Source organism: Camponotus vicinus, unplaced genomic scaffold (genome assembly GCF_025532165.1).
Source record: "Camponotus vicinus isolate PSW18456_S1 unplaced genomic scaffold, iyCamVici1.0 SCAF_1, whole genome shotgun sequence".
Taxonomy (NCBI): domain Eukaryota; kingdom Metazoa; phylum Arthropoda; class Insecta; order Hymenoptera; family Formicidae; genus Camponotus; species Camponotus vicinus.
In genome coordinates, this window is record NW_028141945.1 from 10,279,202 (window position 1) to 10,301,322 (window position 22,121).

Sequence of the window (22,121 nt, forward strand, 5' to 3'; positions counted from 1 at the left end):
CTGAACGACAACGATTTATGACTAGACGGCTCATTGGTATTCGATAACGGCGCGCGCGTTATTAACGCGTGTAATTAGCAAAAAGGAACAGCGATAAACGCGCTGCGTAGTTCAGTAAATTGACTTGTTTATCTTCCGTTCGCGAATGGCTTCTGTACAAAATGAAATCTGACTCGCGATGTCTTATTTCGCGAAAGCAGCTTCTTCGCGCATTTATTATGTGCGAGCGTGTATGCGTTTTATTTATATGCGAGGCGAGACTTTATTATTGCCTGAACATTCTTCAGGTATGCGGGACACATGCGACGCGAATCGAAACTTGGGACACTCGCGGAATTGACGGGATATTAAGAGAAGCTGCTTCTTATCTGCTTACTAATAATTATGATGAGATAATTATGCAACTAGACTAACAAGACAAAATAAAGAAGAAATAACTTTTGCGAAATCGCTCTGAGAATAACATCTGACATTTTGCTGCGCACTTATTTCGAATTCGCGACGATATATAAAGATAAAATAAGATAAATAAGCGAAGAGAGGATCAAAATAGGCGCCAAGAGATTAAATAAAGGCAATGTTAACAACAGAATGCAAAGACAATACGAATACATTTCGCATTCCTCGACTAGTTCTATACATTGTTCCCCGAATTGGCCCCGAATGTTACGTTTCTTAAGAACAAAAAAAAAACGAGAGAACGGAATAAAATAACAACTTCATCGAGTAGTGGAAAATGTTGAACGCAGTCAGACGCGCTTCAACGGTACGAAAAATGGCAAACAAATCTCGTCTTCGACGCCGTATTCGGCATGAGGAATCAAAGTAGATTCAACAGACACATTATTCGATGCATCATTAGCTTATTAAGTTGGTTAAGCGAGGACGAAAGAAGACAACGTTATACATCGCGATGGTCATAAGTTGCCTTCAGGCGTCGTTTTAGAGTCGCGATATTTTATTTCGTACTTTGTACTGTGATTCTTTTCCAGCGTTTGAAATTTACATTTCCATCTGATAGTAAACTGAAAAAACATTTGTAACAGTCATTTTAAAGAATATCTTTATCTTCACAACACAAATGGAAATATCGTTTTTTAAATCTTTTATTTGAAATAAGTACTCTATAGTACAAAGTTCATATAAGCAAGAATATAAATAAGTCCAGACGATTAATTAAAAGAAACTTTGGACGCAAGTACGCAATATTTCAAACGATGTCAATATTATTTTTTAACTTTATATCTCATTCATTCTTGTCGCATAAACAACTAGTGTGTTAAATTTCTCATATAAAATATTAGCCAAATTTGAAATAAATTTGTGTTAATAATAAATATATTTTTTTATATTATTTTTTATATTATAATTATTTGTATTATTTTATATTATATGAAATCTTTTTATTGTTTAATAAATAATAACATTAATAAGAACATTGTTTATTTGGAAAATAGTTTGCCTGCACAGATAAGATGGTAACAAAATGTAACAATTTTTAGAAATTGATTAAAATAATTAATATTTTTTTACAAATAAATATTAATACATTTTTTGTTTTTCTTTTGGATTTATTTAACAGCTCAAAATATTTATTATATTAAAATAGGATGTATTAATATCAAATAATGTTAATATATTTGAACATACATATGAGAAATAATATGTATGTATATTTTATGTCTTTCATAAATAAAATTCATTTATTCGTGAATTATGTTATATATATATATATATATATATATATATATATATATATATACAGGGTGTCCCAGACCACCCGTACACTCCTTTTAAAATGAAAATAAATGGCTTTTGTCAAAAATCGCGAACAATTTTTAAGTAAATCGGGTACGCTCTATCAAATGGTGATATTTTCAACTTTTGATTCCGACCGGAAATACGCCATCCGGATCGGAAGTTGAATTTTTTTAGGGGAACATGGTACTTTTTATTACAGATTCGAATTGTACGTGAAAAAATAAGAAACTTTTGTATTAAACGTTTTTTCTGAAAGTGCCTCTGTCAATCTTAAAATTGACCTTGAAAGTAACTGTGATGAACTTTCAATAATTAATATTTCTATTATTATTACAAAAATCGTTACATGGAATAGGATTTCTTTATTTAATTTACTGCGCTCTACCTCCTCACAAATGAGCTCAGGGACACCCTGTATATCATAATTCAACGAATATATGAATTTTATTTATGAAAGATATAAAATACATTTTACGATTCTTACGAGTTTTAAATTGCATAAAATGAATTGGCATAAATTGCCGGAATAAATTGATTTAGGCGTCAACCTAACACAAGACGATTAAACGTCCATTATTACATCGATAACCATATCTGGGTCATGCAACGTGCAACTTTTTTTAGATATTTTTATTTGATAATACAAAAATTATATATTTTACAAATAATTGTATAATTATATATTTTGTACTACATATTATTTTACTCATAGCGTACATAAGCGATAAAAATCAACGTCGTGAAAAATAAATTATCTATTAATATACACACACACACACACATTCTCTTTCTATCATTTTTTAACTTTAAACATTTATTTAAAATTGAACTTTTTAATCTAATATTTTTATTATTACTGTTAATATTTTTAAAATAAATTTTATATAATAAAGACACCAAATGTGTGTAAAACAAATTTTTTTATATGGTGCTTTTATAAATTATTTACTAAATATAAATATTGAGTGTAATAAAACGGTAAAAATTTTTTAATATACTTGATATTTATCAGGTTAAATAACGTATATTTGATAACGTTAAGCATAGAAGTATGTGGCGCTATCTCGAGACCGATGTCATCAAATAAAGAACAAATAAAAGCTCGCGTGGTCATCGAATAATAAATTGACATAAAACAATTAATTTCAAATTAATTTAGAATAGAAGCTTGATGCAAAAAAAAAGATTTTAATAAAAATATATCTTTCTTTAATATCTCTTTTTTCTTTTTCGATCTCTCTTTTTTATGTAGAAATAGAAAATTATTATTAATTATTTTTCAACATTTAGTTAATATTTTTATTGCGTATCCTTTTTTTATATCTTTTATCTTTTAAAAAAGACGTTAAATTAAAAGGCACTAAAGTGAAATTAAATTTGTGGCTATTGGTGTATTATTTTATTTTTATTTTATCTTATTTATAATTATAATTTACATTTTATTTTTAAAAATATAAAATTATAATTAAAAATATAAAATGTAAAATTATTGCTAAAGCTAAATTAATATCGTAAAATCTGCAATTTAATTGGATTAAAAAATAGTTTTGAAGATCAATAAAAACTTGGATTCATTAATGCAACAATATTTTTAATAATAAAAATAACATTAATCTATGTTTAATTTTCGGAATGAACCCTGAAGTCCTTGAAGTTCTATTAGAAGACGGGACGTTTTCGATTCCGGTAGACGAGCATTCTCGTCCGTACGACTCAATTTCTCGTCTCGCAAAAACCAATCTCTATTCTTTTCCATTTTCTCTTGCCAAGCAGCTATGTATGCGTAAAATAATATTATAAATATCTAAGCTTGATAAAATTATGCGGAGAAAAATCGTCATTTTAATCATGCATAATGTATCAAGCTTTCACAATTAATATTATTTATTAATTATGATAACATTTTTTGTAAATAATATTTTTTGCGAAATGCGAAAAAATGTTTTTATAGCGAGAAGTGAATTGATTTTGGAAATGAATTGATTATAAATTGAGAATAAATGAAAGATTATATTTACCATTTAATTCTTGAAAAGTGCCTGCTTTGCCACCCCATTCATTGGGAAGTATGTCCCTATCCATATAAGCGTATAATTCCTCTCCGCCGCCATTATGTATGTAAAACTGCAAATATAAGAATTATTTTGCGTGTTTTCAACTCATTTTTAAATTGTATTTTATGATAATTTTGTATAAATTTTTGTTTACCTTCTTAATCAGCTTTTCTTTTAACAATGGATAAAGTACGTTGACAATATTGGTAATGAACGACGGTGCATTAAGAAAATGAACACTAAACAATCGGAAAGGCATGCTATCTTGCACTGCTAACATCGCCCGCCTTACAATGGATTGTGTCGGAATAAATTTTGCAAAATGCGCCGTGCTATATCCCTAAAATATAAATTTTCTTTCAGATAAATTAATTTATCATTAAAAATGTGTATGTGTGTGTGTGTGTAAGTGTAATTATATCCGAAAATAATGAAAATTAAAAACTGTAAAAAACGTTGCTTAATGCGATCTTTTTATATCTATTTTTTATTTATTAAACTTTGTAAATGAAGTGCCTCATGCGATTTCATCTGCTTTTGACGTAACACAGTGGCGTAACTAAGTGAAAGTGTATTCGATTTACTTGGCGCTTAAGTGCAATCTAGCCTTTCATATTTCATCCCCTAGCTTTATACCCAACCCTTTATATACACTTTCTTCTTAAAGTGTAAGTAATATAGTGTAAAAAGAATAAAATGTGATTACCCTGTCAAAAACAATAAATATTTTACATTTATTTTTTATATTTATTAATTATATTTATTTATGTTTATTTATTTATACATTTATTATTATATTTATTTATTATAAAAAACATTTTTATATATTTATTAATTTACATTATATTATTTTATATTTGATGGCTATCGCTAATAAATTTTAAATTTCAAAACCCAGTAAATCAAAGAATATTCAGTATACTGATATATGTATGTATATGTGTTGATAACTACATTTCTGATATGAAAAGTTAAACATAATAAAGAAAGAAAAGTAAAGCAATCCATACCTCAAGATCTATGATCATAATATTGGACAAACAGGATTCCTCCCATAAACGAGCATCAAGTACCATTAAAATACGTTTAACTATCGCTTGAAACGAGAATTTCTCCATGTTGGTATCGCGTAATCGGAAGATAGTGACACGATATCCCTCCTCAGTTAATGATGGCAAGATGAAGTAGTCTCTAATGAAAATATTTGAAAAGAAAGAATCGTGAAAATTTATTTGAAACTTTCTAATTCGTCCCGAAACTTCAGGAGGATACTTTAATAATTTTTTTTCAGAGATCGCGCGAAAAAATGTAAGATTTATTTACACTACGCCAACACAATCTTGAATATCCCGAGACAGCGGATCACGAACGGTGAAAAATTCCGGCAAGGATGTTCGAACGGTGTAATATCTTTCCAAGATTAATTTACACTTCTCAACGCTGTTCTTGCAATTGTAAAGAAATCTCCCCAGTTTGACATCGTCTACAATAAATAAAATCGTATGCGTGATTTATATTTTTCTATACAATATCGTTAGACATATATTCTGTATCTGATTTAATATCAATATTATTATCAAGTATTTTATTTTTCTAATTTCTGATAAATACGTACCTATGTGATTTGGCAAGTGCGGCTGCTTAGACAGCCATTTTCGCAGCGTTCTGATGTCCTGTTCTCTCATTTCTGGATCAGGTGGAAGCTCCTTGTCTATCTGTTTTTGTTGCGTCGGTGTTGGTGGTAATAATGTCATGATTTTCTGAAACAATACCTAAATTAATATTGTTCTCTAGCTATGATACGAGAATTGCGGAATTCGTTATAACAGAGGAAAAATTCCGTTAATGTACGTTTGTTATTCTATTCACATATATACACATGTAGAGTTTTATTTTTTTATTCTGCATCATGAATTTAAAATAGGGAATTTTAATTTATTACAGTGCTGCATTTTTTACTTTGAAATCTTTTACTTTAAAATAAACGCCTGCCATTTCTTTCGTCACTAATGTATTTGACGATATAAGATTGTATTTATCATTTACTTTAACACTTTTCCTATCAGCACAAGTAAAGAGCACTAGGTCGTATGTTTTTGCAGTTTAATTTTCTCTTTTAGCGAACAAATATTTAATCTAGAATTCCGAATGCCATTTGATGAACTCATAACGCAGAAGTCAAAAAATTTAAAAAAGAAGAGAGAAGATATACAAGAAGACATATAGTAATAAAAGAAAAAGAAATGTAACTAAAACGTAACTATAGACTTCTTATTTATTTTTGTACTGATATTTATTCTTCGCATTTTTGTATTTCCTTACATCTTCATATTTCATTTGATTTGTCATAATGTCATAGCGTCATTTGTCACATTGTACGAAAAAAATATGTATATCGTATATATTGTCTACATGTGATTTATTACTGCTGCGAAAAGATGACCTCGTCCGTTCACGGCGCCTCACAAACGATGTTTACCTCTTTAAAATATTTGCTTGAGAAACGAAGGTGCGGGAGTAATAGGAAATAACACACAGGCGAGTCAGGAAAAGGAACGTGTACATACGTGACACGAATTCGATCTCGTAGGCCTGTCCGAATTATTCGCAAATTTCGAACGCATTTTTTTTCGCGAAAGCCGATCGAGTGCGTTGAATATCAATTAGCTTACAATCGTCCATTACATTTTTTATTATTATCGTGGATCTACACCACATTTATAAAGAAACGCATTTCAGGTCGCGTATACAGGGTGTCCCATTTTAATGTCCCACCTCAAATAACTTTCTTATTTTTAATTTTAGAAAAAGATGTTTCTCAGACAAAAGTTGTATGGTTTCAAGGGGGACATAAGGTGGTGTCATTAGTTTGACCTTGAATAGTTGCTTCAAGGTCATGTGAAGGTCACCGTCAATTTTTTAAATGGTCACCTCCTATTTTTTATTGCATATTCTTGTAGCTTATCTCGAGGGCTTTCCAAAACACAATAATAAAATATTTTTCCCTCAAGTACTTTTTGAGTTATAAGGCTTGAAATCATTTCTTAATTTTACATAAACCGTAAAATATCTTGTAAAATATTCATTTTTCCATTATCTTACCTTAATACTTTTATGTACAACATAATGAGAGGAATCAATTGGTGTAAAGAAAACATAGTTATTTTTAAGAAAAAATATGTAATTGTTAATTGCAAATTACATATTTTTTCTTCGAAAATAAGAAAGTTATTTAGGGTGGGACATTAAAATGGAACACCCTGTATACGCTTGTTTTCAGTGACAAGAATTAAAATTAAATCAAATTGTTCCGATAAATAAATTCCGACTAATCAATTGAGTTTTTAATGTGGCTAAATATTTGTTTATTATTCATACTTTTCGTCAATACATAAGCAAAGGAAAGTAGCGTGGATATCACTTGTAATCGTTATAATTGGCGAATTTTCGTGTTATTTTAACAATCAACTTTGTAAATGAAGAAAAAGAATAATATTGATATGAAGAAAAAGAATAATATTGACACTTGCATGTCGACTAATTTATACTTTGATCTTAGGTCTCTTTTCCACAAATTAATATTCACAATTAATATTAATATTCACAAGAAATTGTAATAAAAATATTATATAAAACTGATATAATATTAAGAAACTTTTCTCCTAAATTAAAGTAAATAATTTGCTCTAAATTGTTTGAGTTTTAGAAATAATTACAAAATAAAACTATGAGGATTAAAATAAACGGACGATCATGTCTTTTATTGATCAATCTAGGCTCGATCTTTTTTATCTACAAATTTTTTTATCAATTAAATTACAATTCAGATATATTAAAGATTTTTAGTATAAAATTTATGTGAATAAAATTATTTGAAAAACAATTTTTTATCTACTTATATCTTTCTAAAATCAATTTGAAATAAATTTTAATATCAAATAACTTTCTGTAAAATATATTCAGATTTTTTAAAATATATTTTCTCTAAAAAAAATTAATTTTGTCGAAATTTATAAATGAAAGAAAATGCATAATTTCTGTCATATTTTTACATATTTGCAAAAAGTCTTGTTTTGCAATTATTTAAAGACAAGAAGAAGACATAATTTGAAGATCACTCTCTTAGTGTATGACGATACTTACTTACTTCTTGCGTAAAAGTTATAATAAATCGCAGCCGGAGTGTCGTGAAGTTCGTCAAAATTTCACGTGTTGCACTGTGCAGCCCAGCTTGATGAGTGAAGAAGCCTTCCACCTTTCTGGCGTTTACGATTTCTATCTGCTCGAAGCAGAGCGATTCCTCTCTTCCTCGAGTTAGCAATACTTCAAGTTCCCCACCATCGAGTATATCGCATACATATATAAGATATATAGATTGTATACATAAGAAGAATATTTACACATACACACATATACACGTGACACCCAACGCGTGCGTGAACTTAAATAGAGAATGCAGACTGCTCGTCTCATTGTTTTCATAACGAAACTTAGTCAACGTGACCGGATTGCAATGACGATTGCTCGATTTCGATCGTTGATCTCGCGTGAAAGTAGCGAGGGAGATATTGTGAAAAATATAAGCGCAATCTGTAAAAAAAAATGAATCTTATTTTGTTAACATAAACTTTTAATTTTTGATTTCTCTAATCACATTCAGGTGAAAATCCGATGAAATAAAACTAAAATTACCCGAATATTAATATCACATAAAACTAAAATCTTTACTTAACTTTAATGTATTGTTATATCTTCCATTGATTTAGAAAGAAAAATAAAAATGCATCTCACAAATAAAATTGCGTGTAAAACTCATGACATTCTTGTGTTTAAAAATAAATTAATTTAAATACCGATAAATATGAATACAATTAATCTATGAACTTTCCTTGGATTTTATTTTTAAATAGTTTTCCTCCATTTCCTATATTTCCTATATTTCAGTTTCTCTACAGTATCGATATGCTTTCTGCTTTATAATTTAATTATAATTTAATTATAATTTAATTGTGCATAAATCGGTCTTATCTAACATAATTTTACGTAACAGATATTAATATGATAAAATAGATGTATCTGAATATTTTGGCTGAAAATGAGAATAAGTTAAAGAAGTTGACTATATATATAAACACTTCTTAATCAATATTACTTCTTACAAAAATGGCTCGTCAAATAGGCCAGAATCATAATTGCTAATATCCACTATCATTTATTTACGCTATGTTTCTAAGCTGTCCGACTTTAGTAGTTTAACTTGTGATTAAGGTAATCAATGCACCATGCATCTGATTGCGGAGATTGCTGAATTATACAAATACGGGAGTCCTCGAAAGAATATTTTAAAAGCTGTATATTAACCTACTCGAACAATCATAAAATTACAACATAATATTATAACGATGACTGCATATCAACAATTGATTGTGCAATATTTGCCAAGATATTAAAAGTGTAATTTATTTGACATATTCTAAATGATGTTTCTATTATTCAAATATCAGAAAATTCACAAATTTGAAATTCAACAGATTTTATGTCAGCTTTAATTAAATCCATTAGCTATATTTAAATCCATAATTAATGTGTATGTGAGGTAAAAGGCAATTTCTTCACAAATTAATATTTTATATCAATTAATATAATCGGAGGTGTTTTAAAAATGTTGTTAAAAAAAGCTATTATTAAAAGATAATCATACATTTTCATACATCCCTGACCAGAAAATTTGAGAATTAAACATTGAATGTGCTGATGAAAATTAAACATGTGAATGTGCTGATTATCAAGACAAATATAAAGACACATATATATTTTTACACACAAGATTTCGGACTTATGTCTTATGTAATGTTTGTTCGCAGTCAAAGTACATGCGGACTTGTACTTTGAATGCTGCTAAAGTTTGCAGAATATTCAATCAAAGTGGCTGTTAATTCATAAACAGGCATAAATGAGCAAAATGCAAAAGAATGTAACTGAAACTCATATTTCGAATGCAAAAGCGTGACAGGTGCAGCTGCATAACTCGATAATCTTGAATGTCTCAGATTCATTTGGGAATCAACAATTAAAAGATATAACGATTTAACGTAACATATAATTGACGAAAGATTTAATCTCATTTTCTCGCTTGTAATTAGTATTTATTATAATCCATCACAATTGACAGTTGACGGTCCAATATCCAATTTTTCTATACTTCACGTGTTATCGTTACGTTGTTATCCTTCTATCAATTTATAACAGCGTTATTTATAATTACATTATTTATAATTGCATTGGAAATTCCATCATTATATTTAGAAAAATTGGATTCAACTGACAGAGCATGAAATGTCGTTCTAAAAATCACAAAATGTGAAGTTTTCGTCGAACTTGCGAGATGGTGGACTGCATTACCATATGCAACAGCGCCTGCATAACATGTATCTGGTGCATTCTCTTTTCGGTATGGTACGACTAACAACCTGTGGCAAGCTGACCTGGAAAAATAATGTTCAAACATATTTTGCATGCTTCTTCGACCAAATTAGTTTTTTCTTTTCTTTTAGTTTTCCAAGATTCTCGAAAAATCTTAGAAAAGTGGACTCGAGCGAGTGTTGCGTGCGCAGAAAGTCGATTTTGAAACATCGAAAAGCACGTTCGCGTGATTTTCCGACATGCGTGAAAGATAATTCAATTCGTGCACAACGATTCAGGGATTTCTCGTGCTTCGAACGCGATCGCAAAGATCGACGAGAGTATCGTTCGTCTTCCGGAGAAAAAATATGTGATCGACCACTGAAAGAACGTCAAAACGCATGTCGATGCTTAAAAAAGGACAGGAAAACTTCGCCAACATGTAACAGATCGGTCAAGTATTCGAATAATTGTAACAAGTCGGACGGTTCTTTGAGCAGAGAGGACAACAACGCAATTTGGAAGCAGACAAAAGCGAATGTATCTGTAAAAGATCTTGAGGTATACTGACAGTATCTGTTTCCAAGAATCGAAAATAAACTTGAACAATGTGCAAAACAAATAAAATTATTGAATAATAATGAAGAACGTATTAAACGTTTAGTTAAATCAATAGCATTATTGTTAAGTGCATAGAAACGCATATAGTCTTTGAAATATTCTAGCGTTTATTAAGAAGAGCTATCGATTTACATTTGCAAACGTGCGAATAAAAATAAATACGCGACAATAAATAAAGCGAATATGTTCAATATTACATTTACTAATTTTTTCATAATATTAATTTTTAATCTATGATTCCTATATAGAATTATATCGTGAATTATATCGTTTATTAATTTGTCAAGGACAATTTGTTAAAGATTTTCGGGAGCAGCTAAATTGCTCTGGAAATTCTGTTCAACATTATAATCACGTTTTTTGTCTGTCGCATCTTTTTGGATGACAATATCCTTGAAAGGAGGTCGCGTTGAATTAACGTCGGAATCGTCAACAATCTGCACGACTTTTTGGACTGTTGAAAATTCCATTACGATCGTCGATTTCGTGTCATTTATTGTTTGAGAAGCTTCCGACATTTTTGTTTTTTCATCGAGGCTCTTTGCTTCTAGTCTATTTTTAAAATGCAAATTTAATAAAACGATGACGTATAGTAAAATGGATAACATAAAAAAATAAAAAAAGAGAAAATAAAAAAAGTTTATATAATTATATATAATTGTTAGATATAATTATTTTTAACTATATAAAATTGCATATAATAAGATTCGTTACTATTATTTACGTATAATTATGTCAAAATATTTATAATTCCATATTGAATTATACAAAAATATCGAATATAATACTTGGAAAAAAAATCTAATATAATTCTACATAATTCGATATGAAGTTATAAATATCTTGATATAACATGTATATAATATAACATGTATATAATAATATAAATAATAATATAAATATATAATATAAAATATATAAATAATAATATAAATAGATCTTATTATACATAATTATATGTAATTAGATATAATTATATATAAACTTTTTCTCAGAAAGAAAAGAATAATATATATACATATAAATCTTACGGAAGTGGCATTTTCTCTCCGTTCTTTTTCTGGTATTCCACTGCATATCTTAAATTTTTCTTAGATCTTTTCTTCTGACATTTTTTACTTCTGCGCTCGTGATTACCGTTTTTATTGAGATTGCGGTCACCATTGCCATCAAAATCTAGTTTTCCCGACTTTTTGACAGTTCGTAAGATGTAGCTCTTAGGTCTTTTCAAATCAGCTCTTGATCGAGGAGCAGTTTTCCTGGCGCAACATTGGTGTCCCTGATATTGCCACCTGTGAATGTGAAATTATTAGTACGATGACATAATTATAACTGGCACAGCATCGAGAATTTTATTAATATTTTAATTATTTAAAATTTAGATAGGAAAATAATTCAGGATGGATCATAGTTACCACAATGCACAAGTCGTAACTGTGGAACTGAACATGAAAATACAATTCAGCACCGTTAAAACTATTAGCGGTTCCAGCATGATTCGCCAACATTTTCCCTCGTTTTCTCTTTTACAGGAAAGCTTATCGTGCACGATCCCTTTTCATCAGACGCAACTACTACTGCTAATTTTTTTTTCTAAAATTTTATACAATATGATAACCATTTATGTCACTTCGATTAAGTTCGACATTTTACGATCATGTGACAATGTTCAGAGTAAGTTAAAGTACTAAACATAATTTTCATTTTCTAGCCTAGCCATATCTACTTCATAAATTATTTAGTATATTATGTGCGAAGAAATAATTAAATTAAATGAATAAAAAATTATTTCTCCATAAAACAATTTTTTATGTGTATTATTTAAATTTTTACATATAGTTATACATTGTACAAAGAATTCTGTAGTGATCTTTAAATTTACCCATGCGACATATTCTTTAGATTCGTCAAAGACGTCTCGTTTGCGAAGTCGGCAGGTGATGATCAAGGATCGGGAAGGGAAGATATGCAGGAAATGCGTACAGATTACCATAGCTGTTGACAGGGGAATCAGCCAATCAGCAACCCCGCTATGCCGTAGACCTTCTCTCGACGGGAGTCCTCCAAGGACCCTTTTTGGACACCGGAGCGTACAATAACGTCGTAACCGCAATATAAAAACGCTGGTCTCGAGATCCCCCGATCCGCGCATCTGTGTGACGTAATATAATGATGATATTACGGCTTTCCCTCCCCTATCTTTCGTTTGCGGATACGAAGCGGTTCTCGATACCACAATGCGAGGAATCGATGCGAGGACCACCCTGAACGATCGTGCGCATCACCACCTGTGGCGAATGCCCGTTCGCTGATTTATTTATTCCTCCGCTGTTGATGACGATTAGTGCCATTAACGCGAAAAATGGGCGAGTTTGCGAGGGTTTAAATTCAGCAATTTTAAGGTAAATTACGAGAAATCCAAAGAAGGAAACATCATCGCTGATGATAGTCTTGGATGGGGGAACGAGAGATATTTCTAATACGAGAACTCTCTTTAATCAAGACGTCGCAAGTTCCTTTTATATTATTTTCAATTTTATTCACGATGAATCGTGCGAAAAAATGTCGATTTTACGCGTCCTCCAAGTGATTCGTGAATTATCGCCGCCCTTTCATCCCGAAAATGGATGTCGATCTCGCGCGTCAAGATCCTTTCCTTAGCTCGAGAGCCGTCCCACGTATAATAATATCGCGGTCACTTGTCGCTCCATTCATCAGCGACCGCAGGATTCTCCTTAGTACGGAAAAAACGAGTAGCTTTTCACTCACTCGCCGCGAGACCGCTCCTGCTCGTCACGCTGTTTTCCCGCGTGTGTATCGAGAGCGTGTTCATTCTTCGTGGCGTCCTAATTTATTGGCCAACGTCATTGTGTCACCGTTCTTAAACGCGACCACACAGAATGCGAACGACACCTTTATGAACTCCCACGCCATTCACGATTACGAAACCGCCCATGCATTTTCTTACCCCACGTCTCCGTATTGTGCGTTCGTACGCTCCCTCTACGCACCGATAATCGCGACATTTATCCTTCCTTCTTTGTGCGTTTAACTTTAGACGTCGATGTCTCGTAGGACGTCGCGGACAACGTTCGCGGGATACTCGTGATTCGCCGACTGTGACGACCTCCGAGAGAATCCTCGACAATGCCGAGAAAATATGGGGACAGTTTGAAATTTTTCAAGTGTTCCCGAAACCGCTTATAAAGCGACGTTAGACTAAATTCAATAAAGAATCATCCGTGTCATATTCTTACGTGATGATTGATTTAACAATGGACGAATTCTTTTCTACTGGAAGAAGAAAAATTAAATGAAATATAAATGATATTCAATGGTGTCAAGAATGGATATGCGTTTTTTTAGCCGTGAAAACTTGGGTAAAAATCATTTCTCGCATATATACGTCTTCGTTCATATTTTTGATTGACCTAGATTATAAATATAATGCTGGCAGAATGAATTTCGACATCTGACAAGTTACGATAGCCTTCTCTATTCTTCGATGAACAAGTTGGCCGCTTACGGTCACCGACACAAAGCCTGGAAGGAGCAATTACTGTAGGATTCACAAGTAATCTCCAGAGATAAGCTATGCTATTGATCATTATAAAGACTTATTGAGACTTTGTACGAGAAGAAAACACTTACGAGCAAGATCGGAAATAGTCCCAGACGAGAGGTTCATCTGACGAACTAATTTTACTCAGCTGGTCGATTAGAAACGATAAATGAAACAAATGCACATTGAGTTTCGCACGTCTTTACGTATTTACGCCTATCTGGCATATGTTGAAGATTCCATTTACATAATCATTAACGAAATTTTAGTCCTTTCTTCAGAAAGTCATCGATGCAGTTATCAATAAATCTGGATTCGTGATATTCATATTCCGGAAAATTTTTCCAGTTACGTCGATTCTCAGTTTGCTGTCTTATGATTATCTTTTTCTTCCATAAAATCTATTGAAATAAATACATTTTTTATATAAATATTAAATAATTTAAATAAGTATTAAATAAACAGAAGAAAACATATATATATATATATATATATATATATATATATTCATAAAATTAAATATTAAAATATAGAATATGGAAAAGTATATTAAAATCATTCTCGCGCAAAAGTATATTAAAATCATCAGCGCAAAATATAGAATATAAAAAAATCATATTGAGAAATTATCGATGGTCTTATTTTTTTTCATTAAATTTTTATAAAACTTGATATTAGATTTTAAATTATAATTTTATTTTAAATTATTAAATATGATTTTTTTATAAAGAGAGCAAAATAGATGGATTTATATACCTTATTATACTGTTAAGCTATTTTCTTTTCTTTTTTTTTCTTTTTAACACTTTTGCCGGTTGCTCTGTAACTTCTTCCGGCATGTCCGGTTCTTCTACATCTGCAATTAAATCGGCAACGGGTTGCTGCAATTGCGGTGGTGCAACTGCAATTACAGGTGTAGACGCAGGTAGCGGTGTAGGCGGTTTGGGTGTTCTTAGTTCGAGTTCGACGTTTCTATTTTTTTGTTCAGAATATTCTGCTTTCTTTTTTACCCTTAATAAAAAGATATTTTGATCGCCCTCTGTTATATGATCACTGTATACTTCTTGAGACTCTGAGATAAATTGCGGATAAACCGTGATGGTTTTGCATTGATGGCTATCTTGTTCGTCGCTGCACGATCCGATCTACAAGAATTTGAATGGCATATTTCTTTTTTGGAGACGGAAATCAAGATTATAATTAAAAATTATTCCAACACTTTTTTATTTTCCATTTTTAATTCTTTTTTTACTATCTCAATTTTTCTTACTATCAATTTTTCTCTTAATAAAAATTTTAAGAAAAGTTTGAGAATTTAAATACATAAAATGTTGAAAAATTTTAATTTCTTCTGACTGCAATATACGAATCGAAACATTGATTTGTTTTTAATTAAATATGTAAGTGATAAATTATCAATTTCTTAAAATTTGAAGTTTAATATGGGACAAACTTTATAAGCGATTGTTTGTGGTTTATAAGATTCTTTCTTTTCATAGAAACGGGATGTCGAGTGGACGCGAAATACAATACGATCGTCACAATTTGCGTTGATTATTTTGGGGCCGCTTTTGCTTGTCGGTCTTTGAATTTCGACGCAATCGCAAGGTGGATCCCATTCTGCCCGTTTCTTTTTATGTCTATTTTTATCCTTTTCTAATCTAATGATGAGCTGGTTGCTAATCATTTCTGCACCGATTTCTTGATAATATTTTGAACAAGCATCTTTGACGAGTGTGGATGACGAGGATGACATTGGAGGATAGAGGCACACATCTTGTTAAAGTGTTTTAAGATAATTTTATAATATAAATATCTGCATTTTTTCTTATTGGAATATTATTTATCTCATTAATTGATAAATTTCAAATAACAAGAATTAAATTTTAAGTTTAATGAAAATTTGTCTTTAATTAAAAAAAAATTGTTTTAAAAATTGTTGTTAATTTATATTTACTTTTATCGCTAGAAGACTGCATTTTCACTTGCAATTTAAAGTTTGAAAGTAATCCTTATTTAAGGCAAAACATATCTGTTTATTTAACGTCCCATTTTCAAGATGTGGTTATGATCTTACGGTTCGTATAGTTTACTAAAATCGATTATTCAATCAGGCATATTCATTGCACATCAGGAAACAAATTCAGGTCACAGATCCATATCTTCTTCAACAAATCATTAACATGTCATTATTCCGAAATAACTCGATCTAAATTTACTCGAAATTTGCCATCATGTGATCCGATAAACTCAGTTATTTGCATTCATAATGGAACAGAAATAGCAAAGATGATTGCGACAACTTACAACTGCGGCTGTCCTATACCGAAGAAGCCTTCATTGATTACCGAATCAATCAGATTGCAAGCATCCTGTTCATCTTGCTGCTTTCGTTCACTTGATATTTCGCATAAATCGCGAGAGCACGCGGCTCAATGCTACATGCAATACAAAACTGCCGAAAAACCAAAATACATTATATCCAGAGACAAAGTTTCCTGTTGCATTGATGGCAAAAAATTTCGTTATACTCCATCACATCCAAAGTATATTCCATCCACCTATTTATCATCGATCCCTCCGCAATGTCCCGATTGTTGCATCATAAATGTATCCAGGACCCCTTCGCGAAGACCGATAAGTGCTACGACGTCTTGCATGTCGAAAGATAGCGTGAGCAAACAGTTTTCAAGAAGCAGAAGTGAATCTAGATTGAAGGAGAAATTCGAAATGTCAAATATGGAACAAACTCCGACTGAGAGAGTTGTATCCGAGATCGCTAGAAAAGGACAGCCGTACAAAGAGATCGAAGCTGTCATCAATGACAATCGTGTCATCATCAGGATGCACAAGGAGTCGGCCAAGGAAGAATACGATCCTCCATGCGAATGCGTCGACCAGGTAGACGTAAAAAAGTCGACGTCGGGCTTAAAAAAATGCGATGACGGCGTCGTGTTTGACATGGCCAACGGAAGTTTGGAGCTCTGTCGTACTTCTCGGGAAGATGCGTCGTCGATGAAGAAAATCTGCGATCGAGAGGATACGGGATGTCGTACGCTCACATTATATCCGAATGTAAAAGAAGACGATGACATCGGGAAAATTTCTGCGATTTCTCATCTGGAAAACGGGAAAGTTAGAAACTCGAAAGTGAAAAGACTAATTGATCTGGAAGAGAATCCGAATATATTCTTATTGAGAATCAGAAAGCACTGCGATGGCGGCGATAAAAAGCAGAAAATCGATCTTGAATTCCGGGCACCGAGACCTTGGCTACCCAAGAACGATAAGAAGAAGAAACTTCTTGTAGACTTGTCTGAAAAGTTAGAGGAATACGAAGATAAAGCTGAAGAAAGCGATTTTGACGAGCAGTCTTATATTGAACAAGCATAGAAGAAATTTACAAGAAAATTGACGGATAATAAAAATTTTATAAGAAAATACTAAAGCTTCTTTATGTACTTTTTTGCTTTTAATTTAAAACTTTATCGTTCCTGCAATATTATGTACAATAGTGATATCTTCGCGTATGCAATAAATAACGAAAAAAGTTTCTTTTTTTAAAATTCCCCCTAAACTAAAAAATAAAGAAGAAAAACATTAATAAAAAGATATTGAAAAATAAATATTATAAAAGAATACAAAAAACTTTAATTAATCTCTGTTGCTTTTAATTTTAATTAAAGATGATAAATAGAATTATCGCATAATTCTTGTTTAAATATTGAAAGTTCTTGTTTAAATATTAAATCAAAGTATTAAATGATTCTTCTTTCCACTTTTTGAAACATTGAAAACTGACAATGGCTATATAATTATTTTCTACATGAGTTTCAAAAAAAGATACAATAAGGTTCACTGCATATTTTCTCATGAGATCAATCTTTCTTAGACATCAGCATGGTGCAGATTAATGTGTATCGAATTAAATTTCCGGAACGTATGAGAATAAAGAGTTCGGTAGTCAAGGGCTATACTAAGTTTTTCATTGTATGCGCTTAATTTGTCTCGGGTCAGGTATATCGTTTCAGAATGATAGGAACATAAGTTCATCCAAAATAATGCAACAGGTGCCGAATGCCGCTTTTTTAGAATGAGCTTTCGTTGCTCTCAGATCAATCTAAAATAAATCTAATTTTTTATTTTTTATATCTAATATTTTAATTTTTAAAAATTTTCGCATATTATTTATGCTTAAAAGTTCTATATATTTAAATTTATTAATTAAACCCTCTATTTCTGAAGATTATATTTTTTTTCATTGCGTTAACAACATAACATTATCATATAATTTATTCTTAGAATGTATCAAATATATCATCTAAAAAAATAAGATATTTTAAAATAAATTAATTATAGTTATAATTTATTACATTAATACAAAGCTCTTGCAAGTTTTATATTTAACTACTTATAATCGCAAAACTATCAATCACTATTTTCATTAAAAAGAAGTCGATAGTCAATTAATAAAAATATTGAAAATATTGAAAATAAATCCGGTAATAGTGAGCCAACCTTTTTTATATTTTCGATATAAAAATGACTAACGTAAAATCTAGCATTACAAGCGTAACACAAACGTAATCGAGGGACGAGAAACGTCGCTGCGGACAAAATTGCCGTGCATCGCACTCTTTATTCCCGAAGATGTTCAAACGAAGTGCTCAGAACGCGGAAGAAAGATCTTGAAAAATCTCCGGATCGATTCTCACGACTCGACGCTCGGAGTCAGGTGCGCCCATGAATGGACTTCTGGCTTTCATTCATCTTTCCTTGGAGATTCGAATAGCCACCCGCCCACACTAAGGCCCCCATTTTTTGACGCCCGACAGTCTCAGAAGAATGGAATGGATAATAAAAAAGAAGAAGAAGACGATGATTCCTCGATGAAGAGTACGCGACCCGAAATCGAGCCGTTCCATTGACGCATATAATGATAAGCCGAAGATTTTGAAGAGTGATTTTTCAATTGATCCAATATACTTTTCATGCTCTTGGATTTATTAATGCTTGGATTTAAATGAGAAATTGTGTAATTTACTAGGATAATGTGTCTCCTGACGTAATTGTTCTGATGTAATGTATCTCCTGACAAGAATTGTAGAAGTTGTTTTTCTCTAAATGCTCGCACGAAAGTAATAAAATTTTAAATTGGAATACTTTTATTAATAATTGCAAGAAAATTAGTCTGGCTAATTTTAATTAATAAACCGTAATTTTAAATTTTCCGTTTTGCAGTTCAATATTTTTAATCATTTTTATTGACATTAGTTTTTCACAACAATGGGGAATTCCAGAAAAAAATATCTATCACATTGGTACAGCATATTCAGAGTATAGATTTTTAATCATTTATTTATTCTATCTATTTTATAGTTTTATTTTTCTTATAAATATATTAATTTATTTTTTAGATATAATAGGTTTTTAAATAAACCTAGAATCCAAAATTTTACATTTGTTTATAGGTTGCCAATAGACTATAAACATTCGAGATGATTTTTCATGACAAAGCAAATAAAAAAGGTGGAAAAAATTTTTTTGATAAATTGCAAAGTTTCAGAGAAAAATAATATTAAATATGAAAGTAACATATATGTATATGCCTATGTTATACACATTTTTGTACCAAAATAACACTTAGCAATTTAAAGCATTGTCACTAGAACTCTTAATCCAATTAATATATGCAATAAGTCTCAAATAAAATATTTTGAATTTTTTTATTCTTGAAACTTTTTATTTTTTGTTTATAGATTTTTTTTTATATTTTAAGTTATTCTTGTTTTCTTTTTTTTCGATGAATATGTATTTTTTCAATATTAATTTGTAGCAATTTTCTAAAGCTAAAGACACACACACGTAGTATAGTCATGAATGCATAAATAGCGACTAAATGAAAATTGAACGAGGTTTAACAAGTAGGAACTACTCGAACGCATTATACCCACCTGCTGATGATTGAATAATAATAAATCCTAAGTAGCGATGTTCACAATAACTAACAGCTAACTTTTGACAAGTGCTACATGAATGTATAGGATCTAACGAGCGCGACAAATTGCCTCTATCATTTCTCAATGTGAACGCGTGCAAAAGCACCGCGTTGAGACGAGATAGAACGAAGCATACTTCCGCCAAACATGAATGGATCTCCTTGGTAAATACATGACATTGGTCAAGCTAGACATCTCTAAATTTTTTCACTAGTAATTTCAATTTCACTACCGTAACCCGCGTAAATATAAAGATCGATAATGCGTTAAATTTTTTAGATATTAATAACACTATTATATAATAATTGTTAATAATCAATACTAACAATTAACAATTATATAATAAATATTAAATTAACAATTATATAATAAATCATAACAATTACATAATAAATTATAACAATTATATAATAAATATTAATAATTGTTAATAAGTAGCATAAGAAATAGAGAAAGATTCAAATTGAAAAATGTGTCGTAAGAGGAATTTTCGATATATCATATTTGTAGTAATGGATACATAGAGATCCATATATCAGAAAGTCAGCGGCGCCCCGGGTGTGCCTCCCCGATGAGCACGAGAATACGATCGTCCTCTGCACACGCATCTGAGAAGGTGCGTGTGATCCGTACGGAACATAAGCGGGATATATCGCGTAAAAGCAGGAGGGAAGGTGGACCGACTGGGTAAGGGCTCTAAACGCTTTTTAAAACCGGATCGGGAGAATTTCGTATCGAGTGTCAGGACGCGCAACAATAACGCGGGCAAACATTCCGACATATACAGGCCCACCCGCGGCGTGCGTTGCTTACGCGAAAGACACGGTGACACAGATGATATTTGGACGCGCATCGGCGGGAGATGGCGAGAAGAATGAACGGCGACGGCGGAAAACGGAAGAATTTGTATGCGATGACAGCGATTTCCTCGACGCGACAGCTATTACGACGGGGATTACGAATCTTTAACGGTTGTAAATTCGGTTCAGGTAGCGATGTAAACGTTACTCGAAATAGCCAAATCCAACCGCCAGGATATCAATTAGTGAAAGAGCAACAGGTCGCTTCTGAATATTGCATCTCGAGTTATTCTCCAACTTTAATATTATATATTAAAGATAATCAAACTACCAAATCATATATAAAAAAGTTATTGTAAACATGAATAAATTTGTAAAATTTTCACTCTTCTTATACCTCAAAAAAGAGGCTTAAGATGAAGCAATTCTTTTATGTTGGGAGAAAAATACAACAGTTGCGATAGCAAACGTCTTTCTTCAAATAATGGCTTCATGTTGATAGACTATGTAATCTGATGAGATTAAGGTAGGCGTAATCCGGGTTAGGTGTGTGTAATCCGGGAGCATTTAAGCAATCGTTTAGCCTAAAGCCTTCCGATAATAGGGTCTGCGATAGACCGGATTGATGATAAACTACCTGAAGGGACGGTAAAAAAAAGAGAGAGATAAAAAGAAGAATAAAATAAAAGAAACGCTTGCTTGGAAAGTGAAATTAGAATTCAATATAATTTTATCATTTTTTTAAATCAAAAATCTAAAACAAAATTAGGAGAAAACATTTGTGCCTGAAAGAAACTAAAAATCACTTATTAAGAGAACGTTTGAAAAGTTTCGCACCCTCGGAAAAGGACATTGAAACTCAGTAGTGGATAGAGAGAGAAAAAGAGAAAGAAACAGAACGGAGGGAAAGATTCATGCTCTA

The 22,121-nt window shown here is 31.2% G+C and overlaps 4 protein-coding genes and 1 pseudogene across 6 annotated transcripts; 2 read left to right on the forward strand and 3 right to left on the reverse strand.

Annotated features, from left to right (window-relative positions):
- Positions 1 to 3,145: 3,145 nt before the first annotated feature.
- Positions 3,146 to 8,128, reverse strand: LOC145967482 (alpha-tocopherol transfer protein-like). 2 transcript variants are annotated; one of them, XM_083092430.1, is made up of 7 exons: positions 7,963 to 8,128; positions 5,431 to 5,575; positions 5,139 to 5,298; positions 4,826 to 5,006; positions 3,970 to 4,155; positions 3,780 to 3,885; positions 3,146 to 3,534 (listed from the first exon to the last, which is right to left on the reverse strand). In XM_083092430.1, the coding sequence occupies exons 2-7, from the start codon at positions 5,567 to 5,569 to the stop codon at positions 3,371 to 3,373; spliced, it is 936 nt and encodes a 311-aa protein (XP_082948556.1). In that variant the 5' UTR covers positions 5,570 to 5,575; positions 7,963 to 8,128; the 3' UTR covers positions 3,146 to 3,370. The 2 variants fall into 2 exon arrangements, with proteins under 2 accessions (XP_082948556.1, XP_082948548.1); XM_083092422.1 differs by having other exon boundaries at positions 7,959 to 8,093.
- Positions 8,129 to 10,150: 2,022 nt separating this feature from the next.
- LOC145977024 (uncharacterized) lies at positions 10,151 to 10,865 on the forward strand (annotated as a pseudogene). Its single transcript, XR_014440386.1, has 2 exons — positions 10,151 to 10,271; positions 10,370 to 10,865. The product of XR_014440386.1 is annotated as an uncharacterized LOC145977024 (transcript).
- Positions 10,866 to 10,944: 79 nt separating this feature from the next.
- LOC145973468 (uncharacterized) lies at positions 10,945 to 12,483 on the reverse strand. Its single transcript, XM_083102890.1, has 3 exons — positions 12,254 to 12,483; positions 11,870 to 12,130; positions 10,945 to 11,390 (listed from the first exon to the last, which is right to left on the reverse strand). Exons 1-3 carry the CDS (start codon positions 12,331 to 12,333, stop codon positions 11,135 to 11,137), a joined length of 597 nt encoding a protein of 198 aa, XP_082959016.1. The 5' UTR covers positions 12,334 to 12,483; the 3' UTR covers positions 10,945 to 11,134.
- A 1,690-nt stretch (positions 12,484 to 14,173) lies between these two features.
- On the reverse strand, positions 14,174 to 16,503 carry LOC145973464 (uncharacterized). The gene is made up of 5 exons (XM_083102875.1): positions 16,358 to 16,503; positions 15,854 to 16,176; positions 15,157 to 15,545; positions 14,490 to 14,801; positions 14,174 to 14,381 (listed from the first exon to the last, which is right to left on the reverse strand). Exons 1-3 carry the CDS (start codon positions 16,377 to 16,379, stop codon positions 15,174 to 15,176), a joined length of 717 nt encoding a protein of 238 aa, XP_082959001.1. The 5' UTR covers positions 16,380 to 16,503; the 3' UTR covers positions 14,174 to 14,381; positions 14,490 to 14,801; positions 15,157 to 15,173.
- Positions 16,504 to 16,537: 34 nt separating this feature from the next.
- Positions 16,538 to 17,987, forward strand: LOC145973457 (uncharacterized). Its single transcript, XM_083102863.1, has one exon. It carries the CDS (start codon positions 16,690 to 16,692, stop codon positions 17,791 to 17,793), a length of 1,104 nt encoding a protein of 367 aa, XP_082958989.1. The 5' UTR covers positions 16,538 to 16,689; the 3' UTR covers positions 17,794 to 17,987.
- The last annotated feature ends 4,134 nt before the right edge of the window (positions 17,988 to 22,121 follow it).